Source organism: Pan paniscus, chromosome 22 (genome assembly GCF_029289425.2).
Source record: "Pan paniscus chromosome 22, NHGRI_mPanPan1-v2.0_pri, whole genome shotgun sequence".
In the NCBI taxonomy this organism is placed as follows: Eukaryota; Metazoa; Chordata; class Mammalia; order Primates; family Hominidae; genus Pan; species Pan paniscus.
The window spans coordinates 26,924,057-26,946,885 of NC_073271.2; the positions used below are offsets into that span (position 1 = coordinate 26,924,057).

The 22,829-nt window shown below is 38.3% G+C and overlaps 2 protein-coding genes across 2 annotated transcripts; both read right to left on the bottom strand.

Moving 5' to 3' along the window:
* Nucleotides 1-2,958: 2,958 nt before the first annotated feature.
* On the bottom strand, nt 2,959-14,828 carry LOC100995494 (keratin-associated protein 8-1). The gene is made up of 2 exons (XM_063601253.1): nt 14,755-14,828; nt 2,959-3,193 (listed from the first exon to the last, which is right to left on the bottom strand). The coding sequence occupies exons 1-2, from the start codon at nt 14,826-14,828 to the stop codon at nt 2,959-2,961; spliced, it is 309 nt and encodes a 102-aa protein (XP_063457323.1).
* Nucleotides 14,829-18,994: 4,166 nt separating this feature from the next.
* Nucleotides 18,995-19,715, bottom strand: LOC100995842 (keratin-associated protein 7-1). The gene has a single exon (XM_003813217.6). The coding sequence runs from the start codon at nt 19,652-19,654 to the stop codon at nt 19,391-19,393; it is 264 nt and encodes an 87-aa protein (XP_003813265.1). The 5' UTR covers nt 19,655-19,715; the 3' UTR covers nt 18,995-19,390.
* Nucleotides 19,716-22,829: the final 3,114 nt, after the last annotated feature.

The window sequence follows — 22,829 nt, forward strand, 5'->3', positions numbered from 1 at the left end:
CTAGAAGATTCTTCTATACATAAGATGCCCTTAATATTCAAATCAAGTTCTCAGTTATATACACTGTATTAAGCAGGGAAATGTTAAAGATACGCAGCCTGGTTTTCAATGAGAAGAAACAAGCAATTAATGGTGAAATAGAAAATCAAAACAATACTTCCTGTGTGACTTTGTGAGATAAATCTAAGTCATAAAATGCACAGACATCAAGCTTCCAGCTCACAAATGGCTATGAATTAAAGAATGGCACTGCAAGATGGTAGCAAACAGATGTTTAACATCTTTTTCGTGTTTATTGAGGAAAGTGGTCTGATAATCTTGTCATATATATTGAGTTTCTACTATGTACAGAGCACTAAACTGGGCTCAGATCAATACCAAAGTTGATAAAGCAATTAGAAACAAATACCTAACTACACTCTATACAGACTACCATTAAGCCTAAATGTAGCAGTAAGTGTTCATTCCAGGCTTTTCTTAAATTGACCTGTAACATATTACTTACTGTTTTCATTTTTTATGAATTCTATATAAATATGGAGGAATCATCTTGGTTTTTAAATTCAAAATAAAAGGAGAGAACTAAAAAAGACAGAAAAGAACAGCCACGAAACCAGACCCTGTAATTGTTTTAAATTGATGGCATAAAACCAAATTACTTACAGGGATTTTTTTAAATACAAATCCCCAGACCCCATAGATCTTCCCATCAGAATGTGCATGGGTGGGATCTGGGTATACGCATTTAAAAAGACTGAATTTCAGTTTTTAAAAATAATCATCAAATAATATTAAGTAATGTAGGCACACTAGGAATTTGTACATTTCTATGCAATAGGAGAAAGTGAATTTATAAAATCCTTACATAACATACTTTTTCCTTTTAGCAGGTCATGGCATCTGAGCCTTCAGCACCAGACTACTGGATATCTACCTAATAGATCCTTTCTCTGTCTAAAAATAGTAGACATTGTTACAGCCAACGCAATCTTCAGTTTGGAACTTTCTAGCAACCACACATTAACTCAAGTTGAAAAGTGCTAAACACAGATGTTGTACCTCCTGTACTCCTTTGGGGATGTAAAGTATCTTCTCTCCTCTGTCCTTGTCTTGTTGAGATGTGCTAGACACTTTTTGAGTAAAAGACTTTCCTTTATCAAGACTCAGTGTCATAAATAAATGGTGTGGGTGGGTGGGTAGTGTACATCTGTAATGACCTGAAACAGTGCTTCTTAAGAGTGTGGGTCTCAGACCACCTGTACTAGAAGCCATTAGGAGCGTCTTAAAAGTTTAGATTTCTAGACCTGACCCCAGATGTACTGAGTCAGAATCCCTAGGGGCAAGGCATAAGAATCTAAATTTTTAAGTCAGCTACTCAGGTAATTCTCCTGCATACTGAAATTTCCAAAACACTAGAGGAGATGCTCTCTGAGGTCCCTTCAAGCCCAGATTTTTATATAAGTCAGTCATCTTTACAGAACAGACTGATAACCTTCTAGTTTCGACCTGATGCTCTAATTTCTGAAAAATCCCACTTTTCTTTTTCTGTTCTATTTTAACCTGCATGTTTAATTAATTCACAATTCTCAGCATGAATTAACATATGGCTGCTAGAAAGTTGCAAACTGGAGATTTTGTTGGCTGTAACCTTGTCTACTATCGCTAAAAAGGAAAACAATCAATTATTTCCCAATTTTTTAAAAAAGATATACATTAGATAAAGTATGGTGGAGAAAATACTCTCTTCTGAAATGACCTCGCCAAATAGTCTTTATGTTTTTAACTATGAAGTGAACCATATGCAATATAATCACTTGCACATATTCAATAAAAAAGCAGGGTTAAGCCAAATTTTGTTACCACCAAGAATATTTGTACTATACGTAAGATGTTTTCAATAGAAGGATTGAGACTTTTTTTATCTGGCTTATAAAAGGAAATTGCTCCCTTCCCTAAAGGAACACAGAGAAAAGCTGATACATCTTCAGAAATATTCATTACAGCTCATATCTTTTAAGTGAAACTCGCTATCTGGTGTTGATTCTATAAAGATTAAGAAACTTGTCATGGTTGTGAATAACCCAGGTGCTTCTAAGCTACAAAATAGACACCTTAGATGGTTTGATATAGGGGATTTATCCCTTCACCTTAAAAACTCTGATTTCCAAAGGATGTCTGTGGCTTCTCTATTACTCAATGCTCCAGCATCCTTCATTAGGGGGCATGGCACTTTAGTCTATAATCCTTAGTCCCTGGGAAAGGGAACACAGTGGATTTCATTTGGACTAACATGGAAGTGACTGAAAAAGTTCCTCCTGTGTTGGGTTTTCTTGCGGAGGAGCAGAAGTAGTGAGATGAGAAGGGGACCCCGAGCAATAAATGGTGCTCCATTGGGTTGGAGGTGGGCATCATAAAATTTAAAGAAGGTTCAAACAGGCAACCTTTTAAGTCATTACCTGCAACCCACCCTCTTACCTGCTTATCACACAGGATCAGTAATTCTTTGCTTTCTCGCTGTTCCTAATGCCCACATGAGAAAAATAAATTCACTTCCCCCCCACCCCCCATGTAACAGAAAATATGCACACACCAAGAAAGGAAACTTCGCTCTAGCATGAGAATATTATACCAGCTGAGACAAATTTATTGAGATTTTGATAGACATATCCATGACTTCATCACAAGTCATGAGTGTCATGAAAAATTCAAAAGTAGCGCATGACAAGTGGGAGATCAAATTTCCGAAAATGTCCCAGAGAACATCAGCCAGGGGAGGCAGCTTGAGGAAGCGTCTGCTTTTTCATTTTCCTCCCCTGGGACTCGAGGTAAGTTGGAAAGCAGTGTCTCTGAGGTTGATGAGCAAATGAGGACTGAAGGAGTGGATACGAGGGGAACCTGGAGATGTGGGGCTCAGCCTTCAAGAGAGAGAAGATGCTACGCCTCGGGGATTTCAGCCAATCAGTAGAGAGCAAATGGCGAGTATCTCCTGTAGCCGAAAGCCCCACAGCCGTTGTAGCCATAGCCGAAGCCATAGCCCACTGGAGAGTAGGTGCTGCCATAGCCACAGCCAACGCTATATCCCAGCGGGTAGCCATAGCTGCCCCAGTAGCATCCTGGGAAGACAGCCCCGGGGAAGTTGTCGCAGAGTATGGTGTCGGGAGTGGAGGGCTTAGGTAGCAACAGAGTGCGTTTCCTCAGTGGGATGGATTCCTAGTCTCAGAACCTTCTTTATATATCCCAGCTCTGGTGGGTGGTGAAAAACACAAAGCCCTCATTTTCATTCTTGACACCAATTTACATTCTAAAAAGCTCATTAACTTGTTTTGCTCTTGCTTATGATGTCTTTACAGTGGCTTAAGAAAGCTCTCATGTGATGCAATACAGGGAGAAGATGCCTTTAAACAAATTATTTCCCTTCCTAAAAAAAAAAACTTATTGCCAGGACTTCAAAGCACTCTGTCTTATAGACCCTATATAACTCTCTGTAAGTAGGTATATAATATCAAGAAATATTCTGAGGTTGTTAGCTGTTATGCAGTCCTCTTGCTCTCTGAATTTCCACAACACACAGTTGAAATTCAATAAATATGTGTTAAATACATTAATATATAAAATAACAAATGGATAGTGAGTCTATCTCAAAATTCTCAAAATTAAAGTATGTCTTAGTATTCACCTGCTTCAAGGATTCTCTTTTTTGGAACATGAAAGACAAGTGCAATGGAACTCATGAGAAAGAGTCTTTTTTTTTTTTTCCTCTACTACAGCTACTGTGTTTGGGAAACTGGTTAAAAGTGTAATCTTAATCATAGTCCCCTCCTAAACTATACCTAACATCACATTTCTAGAAGACTACTTGAATTAATAGTATTGAGATTTAAAAACAGAGTATTTGGATTAATCCTTGTACTGAATTGTCAAACAAATTTAATTTTTTGGCCTGAAACATATTTCAAACTAAACATTGAAACTAATAAGGTAAACACAGAAAAATGAATTAAAAAATTTATTGTAAGATTTAGAATTTTTTTTCTCTTAGATCTAATGAAACTAGATTGTCTGACAAATGTGATGATATTATAAAGGGCCAGATGACAACATGAAATCAGTTATTTCACTTTTACAATGATCATGCACCCCAGGATAAAGAAGGAATGTTATTCCTCTCTAAACAGAGAGTCAGTTCTCAAGCATGAGTTAAAGGAGGGATAAGGCTGATCAAAACTATCTTGGATCATGTAAGACCTGATATATTATTCTCAGACACCTGCATTAAGATTTCTTACAGTGGCACTTAGTAGAGAACTTACAGAACAAATACCAAAGAGGGCATATGGAACAGAAATAGGCACAGAGATAACAGGAATCATTCTAGAAGGCCACAAAACAGATATGTATTACACATGAGCTCTCCCAGATTTTACTTCATAACCCAGAAGTAACTTTGCTCCCCGCTATCAGCAGCTAGGAATCAAAGGCTGAATCCAAGAACAAGATGAGACACTTGGAAAATTCAAAACCATGCCAGTGTTCTAGCCAGCAGTAGACTAATTACAGCAGAGGCATTTATATATATATATAATTTTTGGGGGGGGCAGAGTCTTGCTTTATTGCCCAGGCTGGAGTGCAGTGGTGCAATCTGGACTCACTGCAACCTCCACCTCCTTGGTTCAAGCGAGTCTCCTGCCTCAGCCTCCCGAGTAGCTGGGATTACAGGTGCGTGCCACTGCGCCAAGCTAATTTTTGTATTTTTAGTAGAGACAGGGTTTCAGCATGTTGGCCAGGCTGGTCTCGAACTCCTGACCTCAAGTGATCTGCACATCTCGGCCTCCCAAAGAGCTGGGATTACAGGCGTGGGCCACCGCGCCTGGCCTAAATTTTTTTATTTTTAATTTTTGTGAGTGCATGGTAGGTTTATATATTTATGGAGTACATAAGATGTTTTGATACAGATATGCAATGCGTAATAATCACATTCTGGAGAATGAAAACACCTACAGTACCCTGCTTCGTGAGCAAACCTGGATGGCTGCCTATGGGGATTCAGCAATTAAAATTCAAACACGATATGTGGCTTATAGCTAAACAAGTTCAGGGAATTGAAATTAGATTTATTCCCAAAACATAAAGGTATTCAACCACAGATCATTCCCTAAAAATCATAGAATGATTTACATTCTATTTCTACTGGCATCACATTGCTGTGTTTCATGATAGAAAAGCCAGTAATGTTAGGGAAAAAGAAAAATTAGACAAAAAATAGCATTGTACAATGGATAATTTAAAATTTTTGAATTAATATTGCCAAAGGTCAATTATGTTGCTCTATTTAAATAAATTCTCCCATTCGCCTACCCAATCTGACAAGATGCTAGCTTTGCCTTCTGCAGCACAAAACCTAGCTCTGAACATGAATAGTAATTAAAATATGTTGTCTTTTTTAAAACTTAAGCCCTATTTACAGAGAATGGCTTGGATTTTCTCTAGAAAGTCTACAGAAAATTCTAACAGAAGAAAATTTTAGGGAAACATATCATTTATCAACAAGTCATTTAAAAATTAATAGCAAAGTTAATCCTATATTGAGCCTATGAAAGCTTTATTCTGATAATAGGCTTATCAAAGAAAGAGCAAGGTTTTCATAAAGCCTGAAAGTATACAATGTTGAAAGCCCTTTTTCTTAAAAAGTATACAATGTAACAAATATAAAATTAAGTACAAAAGTAAATATTTGTTGAGATGCTCAAAAAATCACAAAAAAATTAAACTCCTAAATATATAAAGCAAATATTAATAGACCTGAAAAAAGAAATAGATAGAAATATAATTATAGTACAGAGCTTCAATACCCCATTTTCAACAATGAATAGGTAATCCAAAAAGAAAACCAATAATGACACATTGTACTTGAACTTAGACCAAATGGACCTAACAGACGTGTACAGATAGTCCATCCAACAGCAACAGAATACACATTCTTCTCAAGCACACACAGAACATTCTCCAGTGTATATCACATGTTAGGCCACAAAATAAGTCTTAACAAATGTAAGAAGAATGAAATCATATCAAGCATCTTTTTCAACTATAATTGTATGAAACTAGAAATCAATAACAGGAGGAAAACTGGAAAATTCACAAATATGAGGAACTTAAACAACATTTCCTGAACAGCCAGTGGGTCAAATGAGGAATGAAAAATATCTTCACACACACACACACACACACACACAAAACAGAAAAAAAAAAACCAAAATTTTGGAATGCAGCAAAAATTCTAAGACAGGAGTTTATAGCAATAAACTCTACATTAAGAAAAATTAGAATTTCAACTAAACAACATAATTTTATATTTGAAGGAACTAGAAGAAAAAGAACAAACTAAGTCCAAAGTTACCAAGAAAAAAGGAATAAAGATCAAAGCAGAAATAACTGAAATATAATCTGAAAAACAGAAAAGAGCAACAAAACTAAGAGTTGGTTTTTTAAAAGATAAACAAAATTGACAAATCTTTAGCTAGACTAATAAAACAAGGGAAAAGACAAATAAAATCAGAAATAAAAGAAGAGATATTATAACATACTCCAAAAATATAAAAGATCATAAGAGACTACTGTGAACAATTATATGCCAAAATAATTCAATAACCTCCAATAAACGGACAAATTCCTAGAAACATGCCACCTACCAAGAATACATCATGAATAGGAAATCTTAACAGACCAATAACAAATAATGAGATTGAATCAGTAATAAAATATCTTCCAACAAAGAAAAATCCAGAGCCAGATTGCTTCACCATTGAATTCTATAAAACATTTAAGAAGAGCTAATACTAATCTTTCTCAAAGTCCTTCAAGCAATTAAAGAGGAAGAAACACTTTCAAACTCATTTTATGAGGCCAGCATTACTCTAATACCAGTCAGACAAGGACACTATGAGAAAATAAAATGATAGGACAATATCCCTAATGACCATAGATGCAAAAATACTAGCAAACCAAATTTAAAAGTACATTAAAAAGATCATACACATGATCAAGTAGATTTACCTCTGATAAGCAAGAGTAACCTGATAAGCAAGCTGAACCTCTGGTTCAGCATACAAAAATTAATCAATGTAATATACTTTACACATGAATAGGATGAAGGATAAAAATTATTTGTTCATCTCAATCGATGCAGAGAAAGAATTTGACAAAATTCAACAATCCTTCATGATAAAAATTCTCAACAAATTAAGTATAGAAGGCATGTACCTCAACATAACAAATGAATAAATCAGTAACAGTCTTAGAAATAAAACAAGAAAAAAAGTGTTTCAATTGCTCCTATTGTTTTTAGGATAATATTTTTTAATCTTTAAACTGACCTAAAAGTTCTCAACTCTCTCTTCGTTAAGTTTTGCTGTCTTTTAGTTCTTCAAACTTCGCATGCTCCTCTCACTCTTAAGCTTTGACACATGCCGTTTGTTCTGTGAGGAATTCTCTTCCTTCCTCTCCTTCTGATCAACTCCCATGCAACCTTCACATGCCAGCTCAATCACTTCCTTTGGGAGGCCTTTCTGCCATTCCTGATTAGCTGGAGCCCATCTGTAGCATAACAGTAGGCCAACCTCTTCCTCGTATCTGTAGGACTTAATCGTAGTTCCTATATAACCTTCACTTGTGTGATGGGTATCTGTCTGCCTCATTAACATGCTTATTTCCAGGAGAGCAAGATGGTATTTTTAATCAGCCTTGATTCCTCACTGCCTCACTCACTACTGGGCGTAATATAGGTTTTCCATAAGTTTCAGTTGAATGAATTAATGAAAGAATATTCTAAGCCTAACTTGGCTACTCACTTGCTGTGAGGATTGAGGCAAATCATTTTTCCGGGCCTCGCGTGACCCGACTGAAAAATGGGACAGGTTGACTTCCTGGGACTTGCCACCCTAAACATTGTATGATTCTCCCATCAAAAATCACTGATGAGTCAATATGACAATTCAACACTCTCTCATTGGAATTTGGTCAATTAGGCATGCGACTATGGAGAGTGCTTTTTCTCATCTTATTACACATTCCTACTAAGACAAACTAATGAGCTTCCAGCTGCCATCACTTTGAAAAACAAAATGCAGTGACAGGAATCACAGAAATATTGAAACCTTCACAAGAATATCATAAGAGTTTTAAAAGTTTAATCTGTGCAAGAATCTCCCAGGATACTTGTTTTAGACAAATATTTCTGAGCTCCATTCCTTTAGATTCTGATTCCATGGGTCTCATGTGGGGCCAAGGAATCTGCATTTTTAATAAGCAGACGAGGTGATTCCAATAAAGGCGGTGCTTTGGTCAAACTTTGAGAAATGTGCAGTGCTCTTTAATAAGGTACCTGAAAAGGTGTCCTCTTTAGCAAAATACACAACATAAAATGGGATGAATGTGGAACGGTGAAGGAGAAAACAGAGACACTCTTTCAGCCAGGTTTAATGGCTAATACTAGAGCTGATGTGACATCATTATGGGCAACTGTGCTCCCAAGAGGACATTTGACAATGTCTGGAGACATTTTTGTTTGTCATAACTCAGAGTTGGAAGGGGTGCTACTTAGCATCTAATGGGTAGAGGCCAGGGATGCTGCCAAACATTCTACAATGCACAGGACAGCCCTCACAATACAAAGAATTACCCAGCTCAAAATGTCAATACAGCTGAGGTCAAGAAACCTGCTCTGAAGTCAAAAATCACACCAAGTCAAATAAAATTGCCAGGCAATATATATTTAAAAAAAAATAAAAAACCTGTCATGTGACAGGATCAGAACTTGCTGACCAAGACTTAGGCTAATTTAAGACAAAATTTCAGTACGTTGCTACCACAGCACTTTGAGGGATAAGCCACGTTTGTGAGGCTGTGTGGTTAATTATCACAGCAAGCATCTGGTTAATGAAGCTTAACTTCATTTGATGCAGAACCTATGTGGTTTTCTTAAGAAATAATGTGATACCACAACAATGCCTGGATGCACAGTAGATTCATGGACTCTGGTCAGAAACACCTTACATGTGATTTATAATGAACATGAAAAAGCAGTTCAAAGGAAGGCACATTTCTGCTGCACGCTTTTCATCACTGGTAGGATAAGAAGGTCAGTTTTGACATCTATTCTCTATTCTTGGGGATGCAAAACAGAGGAATTAAGGTCCTCTTCTTGTGACACCAAGGCAGAGTTAGAGCCAGAAACTGGAATTGTGTATAAATTTAAATTAAAGCACCAGCCTGCAAGCTGAGTTAGTGGAAAGGGTAACAGATAGGGTCAGTTGTACCCCCTCAGTGTGAAGATGATCTCACTGAAGAATAGAATCATGATGCTTCAAATCATTTACCCACTGGTTGGCCTCCGGAAGACCGAGGGCAAATCCTTCTGACAACCTTTAAAATAATGCTTCCTGTTACTGCCAAACAGCAAATGGCAAGTTCAAAGCATTATGTCATCAAAGTCTTTGCTGACCAAAACTAAACATAAAATAAAATTTAAATTTAACCAAAAGTATGACCAGTTCCAAAGATTTCTTTCTTAAAATTTAAGGTTGTTCATGAGGAAAGTCTTAAAAATTCTGAAGTTGCACCCTAGCACATTAGATATAGAAGCTTCAAAATGGAAATTGGAAGGCACACTTGCAAAGCAGATTTCTAAGAGGGAAGGATGATTGGAAAGGGAAGAAAAAGAAACAGGACACGGCAGTGCAAATACCGTTATCAAAGATAATGTCAGAAGCCTCAGAGGCAAGTCACTAAAAAGGAATTGAAGTCTGAGAAATAACAGCTTATTTTCAGAGACAACAATGCTTAACATGTTTAGTTTTACAGAATACCCAAAGAGTTCCCTGCCTAGCAAGCTTTAGAATCTGGAAATATGTCCCTTTATCTAATAGAAGGCTCTCCTGCTACAATTTTAAGTGCTTTTCCTCTATCCTCAATGGAAATGAAAAACATAATCTGGTTTTTCTGTAAATAGCAATAAAAAATGAACAAAAGTATAGGAAAAATAATAAAGAGAAAATTTTCTTTTCTTGATAAAAATGTCAATACTATTTCATCAATTATTTTAAGAATCAACAGTGAGAATTATCTCCCTTTCTACTTCCTTTGGGATAAGAGTCAACAGAACTGGGCCAGTCCTGAAACTTTATGTGCACACAAATCACCTGAGAATCTTGTTAAAGTGTAGAGTCTAATTTTATAGAGGAGAGGCCTGAGATTCTGAATTTTGAACAAGCACAAGGTGATGCCAATGTGTCCTGTCTGCAGATCATATTTTTTTGAGACGGGGTCTCACTTTGTTGCCCAGGCTGGAGTGCAGTGGTGTGATCATGTCTCATTGCAGCCTCAACCTCCCCAGGCTCAGGCAATCCTCCAGCCTTAGACTCCTGAGTAGCTGAGGCTACAGGTGCACACCACCATGTCCAGCTGATTTTCATTTTTGTTGTTGTTGTTGGTGGTGGTGGTGGTGGTGATGGTGGTGGTGTTGGTAGAGATGGAGTTTCATCATATTGCCCAGGCTGCTCTCAAACTCCTGGCCTCAAGTGATTCTCCCACGTTGGCCTCCCAACGTGCTGAGATTACAGGTGTGAGCCACCATGCCCAGCCTGCAGGCCATATTTTAAGTAACAAGGAATTGGGCTTTTATTTCTCTAAGGTTTTAAATAATTACATTAATTCAAAAAAATTTATCAGCTGGGCATGGTGGCTCACACCTGTAATCCCAGTACTTTGGGAGGCCAAGGCAGGTGGACTGCCTGAGGTCAGGAGTTAGAGACCAGCCTGGCCAACACTGTGAAACCCTGTCTCTACTAAAAATACAAAAATTAGCTGGGCGTGGTGGTGGATGCCTGTAATCTCAGCTATTCAGGAGGCCGAGGCACAAGAATCGCTTGAAAACGGGAGGTAGAGGTTGCAGTGAGCCAAGATTGTGCCACTGCACTCCAGCCTGGGTGACAGAGAGAAACTCAGTCTCAAAAAAAAAAAAATTATCAAATGTCTGGGATCCAAAGCACAGGTGATGTAACATTGAATAAAACATGGTGCTTGACCTCAAAGAACCTACAGAATACATCGTGTAATGAGGGAATTACAGGCATCAGCTAATGAAGGCACCAGTAAGAAAGAGAAACAGCAGCCCCAATAACACTAACAGTAAACCAGAGTGTCCCCCACTTCCCATCTGCAACTTCCAGAACACCAAATCAGATGAGGTCAGGCTGTGATGATGCCAGAGTGAGACAAAAATAAGATCCGTCTGTAATCACATCTGAGAAGGGAGAAAAACAAGTGCAGTGAGCTACGCAAACCACAACCATGACCACACGTTACCTTTGGTGACTGCTGCTTCTTTACCAATTACAAACGTAGTCTTGTTCCACCTCCTAAATAAAATCCTTTGAAACAGCTGATCCTAGAATTAGGCTGCGATAGGCGGAATAATGTTCCCTAAAGATGTCATCATTCTAATCCTGTATGTTATACAGCAAGTCTGAATTAAAGTTGCCAATCTGCTGACCTTAATTTAGGGAGATGATCCTGGATTACCTGGGCAAACCCAGTGTCATCACAAGGGTTCTTATAAATAGAAAGGGAAGACAGGAGACTCCTGTATCAGTATCCGAATCAAGGAGAGAGCTGGGAAGGTGCCGTGCGGTTGTCCTTTGAAGACAGAAGGGACACAGCCAAGAAATGGCTGGGTGGGAGGGATGGGGTGCAGGCAGGACCAGCCCACACAGTCACATCCAGGACACATGTCTTTTTTTTGAGAGCAGTGTGGAGCCACAAAAGGGTTTTAAGCAGGGGAGGGATGTCATCAGCTTTGATTCTTAAACCCCTTTACCCCAACCCTGGCCCCCAAGCAGAGGCAGCAGGTCAGGAACAGGACATACATTTGACAGATGAGGAGCTTGAGGCCAAAGAAATGGGGTGCCTGGACATCCAGCCGGCAGGCAGCCTCAAGAAAGTGGAAAATGCAAGGAAATGAATTCTGCTCTAGACCATCCAGAATAAATGCAGTGTTACCAACACCTTGATTTGAGCCCAGTAAGACCCATTTTGAACTTCGGACCTCCAGAACTATACAAGAATACATTTGTGTTATTTTAAGCCACTAAATTTGTGGTAATTTGTGACAATGACAATGGGAAACTAATACAGTATGCAATGTAGAAGAGACCTCTGCCTCCTTCGATCTTCTGGAAAATCACCTAATTCAAGCCCAAATCCCATAACAAACCCCTCCTCACACCCTCTTAGTGAGATATCCTGCAGTTTCTCATGTTCTGTGATCTCCACTGTGGCAACAAGTAAATAAGCCTAACTTGTTTGACTATAGGTGTATTTCTGGTGGTCTTGGTTAGTGGACTTCAACAGTGCAGTGTGAACAATATGACATCAAAGTAAACAGAGATGAGACTTTTCAACTGGGAAAAGGAGAGCACCCTGGGGTGGAGGAAGATCTTTTGAAGGATCTGTAGGAGTTCACTAGATTGAAAAGAGTGCAGAAGGGAACAAAAACCTGTGATAGTCCCCACTGCAGGGGAAAAGGAAGCACATTAAGGAGAAGTAGGAAATAAGGCTAGAAAAATTGGTAGATCTGTGAGCCTCTACTTGATCATTGTCCTGAAAACCGTAAGAAATAAAAAAAAATCCCAAAGAGTTTGCAGAAAAGAGCTACACAATTAGACTTGCATTTCGAGAGATTATTGTGCCTGTTGCATGGAGGATGGATTGGAGACTGCCTGGCAGAATGGATAAGTAGCTGGGCTAGTAACCCAGGCAAGAAATGATGCAGGTGTGAACTGAGGCAGAAATATCAGGAATGAAGTCCTGACAGGATTTCTTAGAAAAATCTAAGGACTTGGTATCAACATAAAGAATAAAGCCTAATAATTACTAAAATCTTTTTGGAAAGCTTGTGAAAATGGCAGAGAATCTTGATAAAATAGGTGATATAGTTTGGCTCTGTGTCCCCACCCAAATCTCATGTTGAATTTTAATCCCAGATATTGGAGGTGGGGCCTGGTGGGAGGTGGTTGGATCACGGAGGTGGTTTCCAATGACTTAGCACCATCCCGCTAGTGCTGTCTTATGACAGAGTCCTCAGGAGTTTCAAAGTTGTTTAAAGGCATGTAGCACCTCCCCCTTTGCCCTCTTCCTCCTGCTCAAGCCATGTAGGATGTGACTGCTTCCCCTTGGCCTTCCACCATGATTGTAAGTTTCCTGAGGCCTCCCCAGCCATGCTTCCTATACCGCCTATGGAACCATGAGCCAACTGAACCTCTTTGCTTTAGAAATTACTCAGTCTCAGGTAGTTCTTTATAGCAATATGAGAATGGACAACTACAATTAATTAAGTCAAATTGGAAGACTCATGATCAATGTTCTGCATTTGTTATCAGTGGCAGGACAATGGGCATGGGAGGAATCAGAGACGTCAGCTTGATGCTCTGGAACTAATACAGTATGCAACCTAGAAGAGACCCGGCTTCCTACAGTCTTCTCCAAAATTACCTAATGCAAGCCCAAATCCTGTAACAAACCCTCCTCACTCCATCTTATTGAGATGTCTTGCTGCTTCTCCTATTGTAAGGTCTCTGTTGTGGCAACAAATTAATAAACCCAACTTTGTTTATCTGTAGGAGTATTCCTGGTGGTCCTGGTTGGCAGGCTTCAACAGTGCAGTGTGAGAATATGATATAAGAGTAAACAGAGATGGGACTTCTAAACTGGAACAAAGAAAGCTTCTTATTCAAGCCTCACCTTTCTCACCTATTGAACATTTGCCCACTTAGGCAAATGACTTAGTCTCCATCAATTTCCTCATGATATTGATTTCCCAAGATAGTTGTCAGAATTAAATAAAATTCTAGGGATGTATTTTTTTAACTCACTATGTAAACATAGGAGGTATAATTATTAATGGCATAAGAGGTATTCTGCAGGGATATTTCTAGGGAACAGCTCTATAATTTGGAAAGTGATGTACAGTTTGTTTTAAAGTGGAGGAATGGATTTGGAGTCAGACCCTCCCTACTTATATATTAGTGTTTTACTTCACAGATGAATGATACAGCCTGAAACAAATTATTTAACTTCTGAATTTTGGCTTCTTCAATAATAGGTGGATAATAAAATCTACCTCTAAAAATTATTATGCAAGTAGTGAAATTGTCTATTATTGTATCTGTCACACTGTTGCTGCAAGAGAAGGCAAGTTGTCGTTGTAACTTGTTAATCCCTTCTTGACCCTCCTCAAGGAATACATGGTTTTTAGGTGCAAGATGTCAGAGTTACCCTACAGATTTCGCCCTCCTTCTTCCCCAGAAGCCATTAAATTATAGTAAGGGAGTGAAGGAGTGGAAGCCAACAATAACAGAGAATTGTAAGGATGATGTCAATTGAATAAAGGTAAACTACATTTCTGGAAGTCGCAAAGGAGATGAAGGAAAATCACAAAGAAAGAGGAGCCATAGCAGAAATTGTGACAAGAGGGAGCTAAAGGAAGGAGTGAGCCTTCAAACTCCCGTAGAGAACCGAGACTCACAACATTAAGAATCAATGCCAGGATTAAGGCTGAAACAGAGGAAAGGTGGTACGAAATCTAGTTGAAGAACAGGGGGTTCTGAGGCCACTGGTGTAGTCACTTGGTCAGCACAAAGGACCTTTACACTCTGGCATTTGAAGACCTCCCTCCTACCAAAAGCTCAGCCTCTCTCTTACCGTAAGCAAATTCTGTCCCTCAATGAATTCTGTTCCCACACACAGAGCTCCAGCGCAGCTTCTGAGTGTGTCATTCTTAAATCAGAAAGGACAATTAAGGATCATAGCAATGATTGTCATACCATATGATACGCAGCAATGACAGCACAGCAGTGAGCTCCCTTAGCACCCATATCTTACTTTTTTTTTTTTTTTTTGAGATGGAGTCTCACTCTGTTGCCAGGCTGGAGTGCAGTGGCGCAATCTCGGCTCACTGCAAACTCCGCCTTCCGGGTTCAAGCAATTCTCCTGCCTCAGCCTCCCGAGTAGCTGGGATTACAGGTGCCCGCCACCATGTCCGGCTAATTTTTGTATTTTTAGTAGAGACAGGGTTTCACCATGTTAGCCAGGATGGTCTCAATCTCTTGACCTAGTGATCCAACCCCCTCAGCCTCCCAAAATGCTGGGATTACAGGCGTGAGCCACCGTGCCCGGCCCTTACCTTTTTTTTTTTTTTTTTTTTTTTGAGAGAGAGTTTCACTCTGTCGCCCAGGCTGGGGTGCAGTGGCACGATCTCGGCTCACTGCAAGCTCCGCCTCCCAGGTTCACACCATTCTCCTGCCTCAGCCTCCCGAGTAGCTGGGACTACAGGAGCCCGCCGCCACCATGCCCGGCTAATTTTTTGTATTTTTAGTAGAGACGGGGTTTCACCATGTTAGCCAGGATGGTCTCGATCTCCTGACCTCGTGATCCGCCCGCCTCGGCCTCCGAAAGTGCTGGGATTACAAGCATGAGCCACCGCGCCCAGCTGCCAGGCCCTTACTTTCTAAATACCAGTCTGCACTTAAAAAATTCAGAGCTCCTGGGAGAAATCCCTGACTCTATTATAAGAGCAGAAAAGTTCAAGATGAGTCAGACAGGAATATCTTGTTGAGCCAGAAAGAAAGAAAATGATCAAATAGTGATGGGGGACACTTCCAAAGGACATAGAAGCCAGCACGAAGGTATTCCCACTGTCCAAATCTGAGGCACTTTGAAGATCAAAATAAATATTAGTGGATTATCATATATTGAGTAAAATAAGAATCCATGAACCCATACTGATATAAGCATTGGCACATATAAGTAAGCAAACAAAAAATTAATAAATGGGGAAAAGAGAAACTTCTTTCTTACAGTAGAATGCCAACTAATAAATGTAAAGGGATTTATTGATGTAAAATTAGAAATTTGTGGATGAATCATAAAATTGACAAGTAAAAACTTGATAAGAAATAAGATATTCACACAGTGCCAAAGTATCAACTCACAAATTAATTATTAATTACAAAGGGCAAAGAGCAACTTTACAGTAAAGAAACCTGAAAGGCGCAACTTTCCCCAAGTGATCAAAGTTAATATCAACCAAACTACATGAGCCAACATAATGTGCCTCCTGATATGATGTGCTGAGAAGGATAAAGTATCACTTCAATGACATTTCCACCAAAAGTGCATGATATAAATCTAATCGTGAGGAAAGTCAAACCCAAATCAAGATACATTCTGTGAAATGACTGCCTGCATTCTTCATATTGGTTGAGGTCAAGAAAGGCAGAGAAAAGTTGAGGTACTGGTCCACATTAAAGAAGACTAAAGAGACATACATAATACTGGATTGGATCCCGAAGTAGGGGGAAAAAAAGTACAAAGGACATTAGTGAGACAAGTGATTACATTTGAGTATGCACTTTGGGTTAGAGAATAGTATTATATTAATATTAAATATTTAATTTGTATAGTTATATTGGCTCTGTTCTTAAGATAAATGGTATGATGTCTGCCACCTATTCTGAGTGGCTATCCAGATAGACAGACAGAGAGAGAGTTAGATAGATAGATAGATGGATAGATAGATAGATAGATAGATAGATAGATAGATAGATGATAGATAGATGATAGATACATAGATACATACATAGGTAGATAGATGATAGAGATACACACACACTATACACATACATCATATAGCATATATACTATATGTAATAATACATTCAATGGAAGAAAAATGTAAATCTGAGAATGCAGGACTTTTTTGCATTATTACAGCAAATTTTTCATAAGTTTGAAATTTTTTTAAATAAAAACTAATTAACAAAATACAAAACAATTATGGCCTTAAAATAGAAAATAAATGTTAGTCATAAAGATAGAATCTAAAGTCTTATGGTTGGTAGAGATCTCAAATCACCTATCCAGTACTCAACACCCTTGGAATCTCTCCACCAACAGGTCATCCTTCCTATGCATTGGAGCCTTGCCGGGGATAACCTATTTCATCCTTAAATAGCCCTATTCTTTTTCCCATTTGCACAGCCATATCTAACTTGATACGTAACTCTTACTCCCTCTCATGGTCACGTTTACGTACCGAAGCTTCCCTTCTATGCAAGCCTGTAACACTTTGTGTGTATACATGGTTCTTATCACAGACTGTCTCCAATTTTAGGTCCTAGGAAGCAAATGAGTAAGGAATATCTATCTGTCTTTGGATAGTCATTTACAGCACATTGATTGACATGAAATAGGAGACTATTAAAAGCCCTTTAAATATTGAATAAAGTGTATTTAATTCTTAAGGGCATAAATTGTGTTTCAGTTATCTCTAAGATTTGTGTCCCCAAATCTTAAGACAATGCTGTGCTATACTATGTGATGAGTACCTCTTGAATGAATAAATCTCGAAGATAGTCAGCTTCTCATATCAAAAACACCTCTGCTTAGTTGTTTTTACAACTGTAAATATCTTAACACAGTGGCCACAGCCCAATAATACCTGATGCATGCATGAATGAACTTTACATTGGACAATACAATATTTTGCACCCATAAAGCAGAGATTTAACAAGTAAAGTCAATGAACAATTAATCAAGCACCTTCTCTCAGGCAGAGGTGCAATAAATACATGATATGTGAATGAATGAGTTTTAATTCAAACATAAAGTGTTTTGCTTCAATAAAGCAGAGATTTTTCAGTAAGCAAGACAGGGAGCATTTTCTTTTTTTTCTTTTATTATTATACTTTAAGTTTTAGGGTACATGTGCACATTGTGCAGGTTAGTTACATATGTATACATGTGCCATGCTGGTGCGCTGCACCCACTAACTCGTCATCTAGCATTAGGTATATCTCCCAATGCTATCCCTCCCCCCTCCCCCCACCCCACAACAGTCCCCAGAGTGTGATATTCTCCTTCCTGTGTCCATGTGATCTCATTGTTCAATTCCCACCTATGAGTGAGAATATGCGGTGTTTGGTTTTTTGTTCTTGCGATAGTTTACTGAGAATGATGATTTCTAATTTCATCCATGTCCCTACAAAGGACATGAACTCGTCATTTTTTATGGCTGCATAGTATTCCATGGTGTATATGTGCCACATTTTCTTAATCCAGTCTATCATTGTTGGACATTTGGGTTGGTTCCAAGTCTTTGCTATTGTGAATAGTGCCGCAATAAACATACGTGTGCATGTGTCTTTATAGCAGCATGATTTATAGTCATTTGGGTATATACCCAGTAATGGGATGGCTGGGTCAAATGTTATTTCTAGTTCTAGATCAACAGGGAGCATTTTCTAAGTGTAGACAACATACCATTTCAAGTGCTTTTGATGGCAACTATTATTTCAAAGAATAAACACTTCATTTTTAGTACTAGTTATATGTATAATCAGAGGTGAAGAAAGTGGAGAAAATAAACCCATCTATCAAAAAGGATAAAAAATAATATGTGATTTTAGTAGTTGGCTTCCCTTTATTGATCAAATCTTAGGAACTCTTAAAGATAGAGTTTCATAACTAAGTCTATTTAGTTCCAATTCTTCCAACAACCTGAGGGGTTCAAGTCTCCCCAGAGCTGAGTTCTATAAACAGTAGGAAAGGAGAAATGAACCAAAATGGAATCTTGTCACTAAGGAAAAGAGAAAAGAAAACATGTTTTAGCATTCAACAGCTAAGAAATATTCCTGTTTTATAATCAGCTTTGAGAAACGCCAACAATTGCAGTATATCTGGGTTAAATATGGGACATTTCCAGGGAGTTTTTTAAATTGAAATATCAATATAAAAATAAAAAATGGTTAGCCATCACCCTATCCTGGCTATATAGTCTGAAATCAGAATAAAATTTGGTTAAAGTCAACCATTACGGGTTTAAACTGATTGATGAATTCAAGAGCATAAAAGAGAAGTAAAATAAATAACCAGGACAAAAATATTTATGCTGAAGGAAATAGATTTATTAAGAGACTGACAGAAAATCCCCTTACTACCCACACCCAATTTGTAATACATTAATGTTGATGTAGAAGCTAATAATACATGAGCAGAGCAACCATGGGAGGCAAACTACTTTTTCACTGTTAAAATTCAAGTATGACCAAAAAAATGCATCTTGCTTCCTTTGTCTGTAGATGAGTATCAGTTCAGCACCTGAGTCCTGGGTGACTTGTCCAACAGCATCAAAGACAAAGACCACAGCAAGAAGTCAGCAAGAAGACGGAAGATGTATCACCCAAGCACATGGGAAGGTAGGAAGACAGTCATTGCTCTTCAGGTTGTTCTGTGCAGAGAATTAATTGAGAGTCCTGTAGTCACTGGAGCCATTGGTCCATCAGTAGGTGCTGTAGCCAAAGCCAGAGCCAGAGCCCCATGGCCTGTAGAAGCTACCACCATAGCAGCCGCCCAGGTTGTTGATGTTGCTACCACCAAAGCTGTAGCCCAGGGAGCTGTAGCCATTGCATCCACAGCCATAGTTCAGGGGAGAGCCCAGAGGCACAACACAGTTCAAGGGGGTGGCTCTGAAGGTCCCGTGGAAGTTGGTCCCATAGATAGGGTATCCTGGGAAGTAGCTTCCACAGCAGAAGTAACGAGTCATGGTGGCAGCAATTGAGAAGGATTTAGATGGATTGTGAAGGGTAAGTTACCCAAGTGTTAATGAAGGTCTCTTCCCGCACAGGGCTTTTTATACCTCAAGCTGGTGGGCACAACACATCTGTCTAAACATCTTCCCACTAATTTGCATAGGTAATCTCATTCTTTTCTAATAAAATGCTTATAAGGAATGCACAGACTCATTGCCCACATTTTTGTTGGCTTTTCTCTGTACTATTTTAAAGCCAGTGACCATGCTTGACACGCAATCGAATTCTTTTCATCAGAGTCCCATAGTTTAACTACTGTTCTTGATTGCATCATGCGAGACTCTTTAAATCCTCTGATTATAAACTCTTCCCAACTGACATAGCTAAACTAAAAAAGCTTTGGCAAGAATGCAAACACTTCAAGCCAAGACAAAGCCATATATTGAGGTCTTTTGAACATTATTTTGAAACATCAAACTGAAATTCTATAAACTCTTGAAATTCACCCATGTGCCATTTTAAAACAATTGTATACCAACTAGTTAATGGGTACAGAGTCTCCTTTTGGAGTGAAGAAAATCATTTGGAACTAGACAATGTTGCAAAACATTTGGAATGTACTAAATATCACTGAATTGTTACCTTTAAAATGCCTTGGTTTGTGTTATACAAATTTTAACTCAAAATGTATTTTTTATTTTAAAAAGCACTGCTACACAAATCTATCCAACCAGGTGTTTTTACAGAGGCTGCAATGGTGCCAAATAATAAGTTGGCTGTGAATAACCTGCAAGTAATTTTCATCTATTTCATTTATGAGCATTCTGTTTGTTAATACATATTTTATTTTTTCATGGAGAACATACCATGTTTGCTTGTAAATCATCTTGAACATTGCCAAACTGTCTTTTTGGAGTTGCCACACTGGCGCTGAGTGGGATGATGCTCAATTTCAGAGTCATGTTATACCACACTTGCTTCTTACTGACTCCTATAAAACAAGCCTGAATGCCATGATCCATTATGAAATACCAGTTATATTTAAGGATGCAACACTTCCTTCTGCTCTTATTTTGCCTTACATAACCAATTCTCATGAAGAACGTAAACCAGGAAGGATCTGAGCTCAGCAAAGCTAAGTCTATTCCAATTCAAAGGTTTACGACATCATCTTTTTATATGTGAATCAAAGTCAGAATTCTCTGAAAGTAGAAGAAAAAACTTCCTGAATATCAATTCCTTTTTTTTATTTCCATCTTAACAGACAATCATAGAGTCCAATATGCAAAACTAATCATTCCTCTCAGACATCCCTCTCTCTTTAAGATTCTATCTCTCTCAGTTTCTCTGACAGAGAGCTGCCTAAAGAATGTTCTATAAATGGATATGATTTCTTTTATTCTACAAATTAATTAAATGTCATAAGAGTATATAGAGAAAGTTAAAGAAAAATAAGTTATAATTTCAAATTCAGTTTAACAAAAAGAATGAATTAAAATGGTAAGAGGTTGTGTCCTCAGGGTTTAAATTACATAAACTCTGTATCAGATAATCCAGAAAACTCAAAAATACGTTTGTGATTAGGAGAGGGCAGGGGTGACTAAGAATTACGCGTGACTTGAAAAATTTCACTACTGATTCTATCACACAATGACATTGGAACCTGTAATTTGTATATGCTGCCACCAGGTGGCAGTGGTATTTCAGTTACTCAGTATAAACCACAGGACTGAATTTAGGGTTCTCAAATGTAAGCAGGTAAAAGAATCTTCTAAAGAATTCGCTTGAAATTCAGAATTCCAGGAGCTCTCCTCTCCCACCACCACCTGAGATTCTGGAAATCTCTATTTGTAATGGGTATCTCAGGTAATTCTGATGAATAAATCATCCTGATAAATTCCAGGGCCGGTTTGTCATGAGAATTCAAAAAAGCTTTTGCTGGGCTGTGTGAAATTGCCCAGAGATGCTTATCTCTCATTGGCAGGAGTGTTTGGTTTCAGTCGCTGGTGACTTATTTCCCTTAACTCTGGATGATAGAGGTAATTAAAGAAAAAGCTTTAGTGTGTCCTCTTCCATTTCTTGATGCTCTCTGCTTCTTGTCTCAGGACACACCTGATTAGAAAGGGAAGGTAACAGCAATGTGTTCAAGCATCTCCTCAGAGGTAAAACCCACCTATGTGACTGCTGGTTTTGTTACCCATAATCAAAAGAAAAACTTATATTTTCTCCTTAGCTTGTTTTCACTTTCCTATCTCTTACTAGACATTCCCAGAGAAAATTATCAGCCAAGTACTCGATTGCTATTCAATGATTTTTAAGATTGATAATAACAAAAAATATCATTGAGGACTTACTCCGTGCTAGACTCTGTTCTAAAGAATTTGCACATACTACTTAATTATATATTTTACCTCTATATATAGTAAGAAGGCTTACTATGCACTATTCCAAGCATTTGACAAGTGTTAATTCATTTAATTTTTATAATGATCTTATGATGTGGGTATTATGATTCTTTATAAGAAAACCGAGTCCAGAGGGTTTAAGAGAATTACTGAAGGTCACATGGTTAATAGTCAGCAGAATCAATCTCCAAACCCATGCCATCTACCTCCAAGCCATGCTCTTAACTACTTTACTATCCTGCTTTTGATATGTCATTAAGGCTTTAAAGGGATATAGCTTCTACATGCCTCAAATCTATAATTCATTGCATTATTTTTTGAAGAACACATCGATCTAGCTTTTGCTGCTAAAAACTAGAAAACAAAAAAACAAGGCTAGTTTTTGCTGCTATAACAGACAGACATCCAAAATTTCCATGTTCAGAAATGTATTGCCTGCTCACACTACGAATTCCTCTCACATTGGTGAGTGTCTTGGATACACATCATTCTCACTCAAAAGACTCAAGCTGACAGTGCTTTGATTATCTGAAATATGACAAACAGGGGGAAATGAATGGGGCAAGCCATGGTAGCTTTTAAAGGCTCTCCTCAAGTGTTATACACCATTTCCACACTCTCCTCATTTCCTACAGTAAGTTCCACAGCCACATCTAACTTCACAGGTCACGAAGAGCAATGCTACTATGTGCCTGGAGGGCAAAAGCCTACAATGTCACCGAACAACATTAATGACTTCCACTGAATTTCTATTCCTTACATGGGCTAAAATAATTTTAACAGA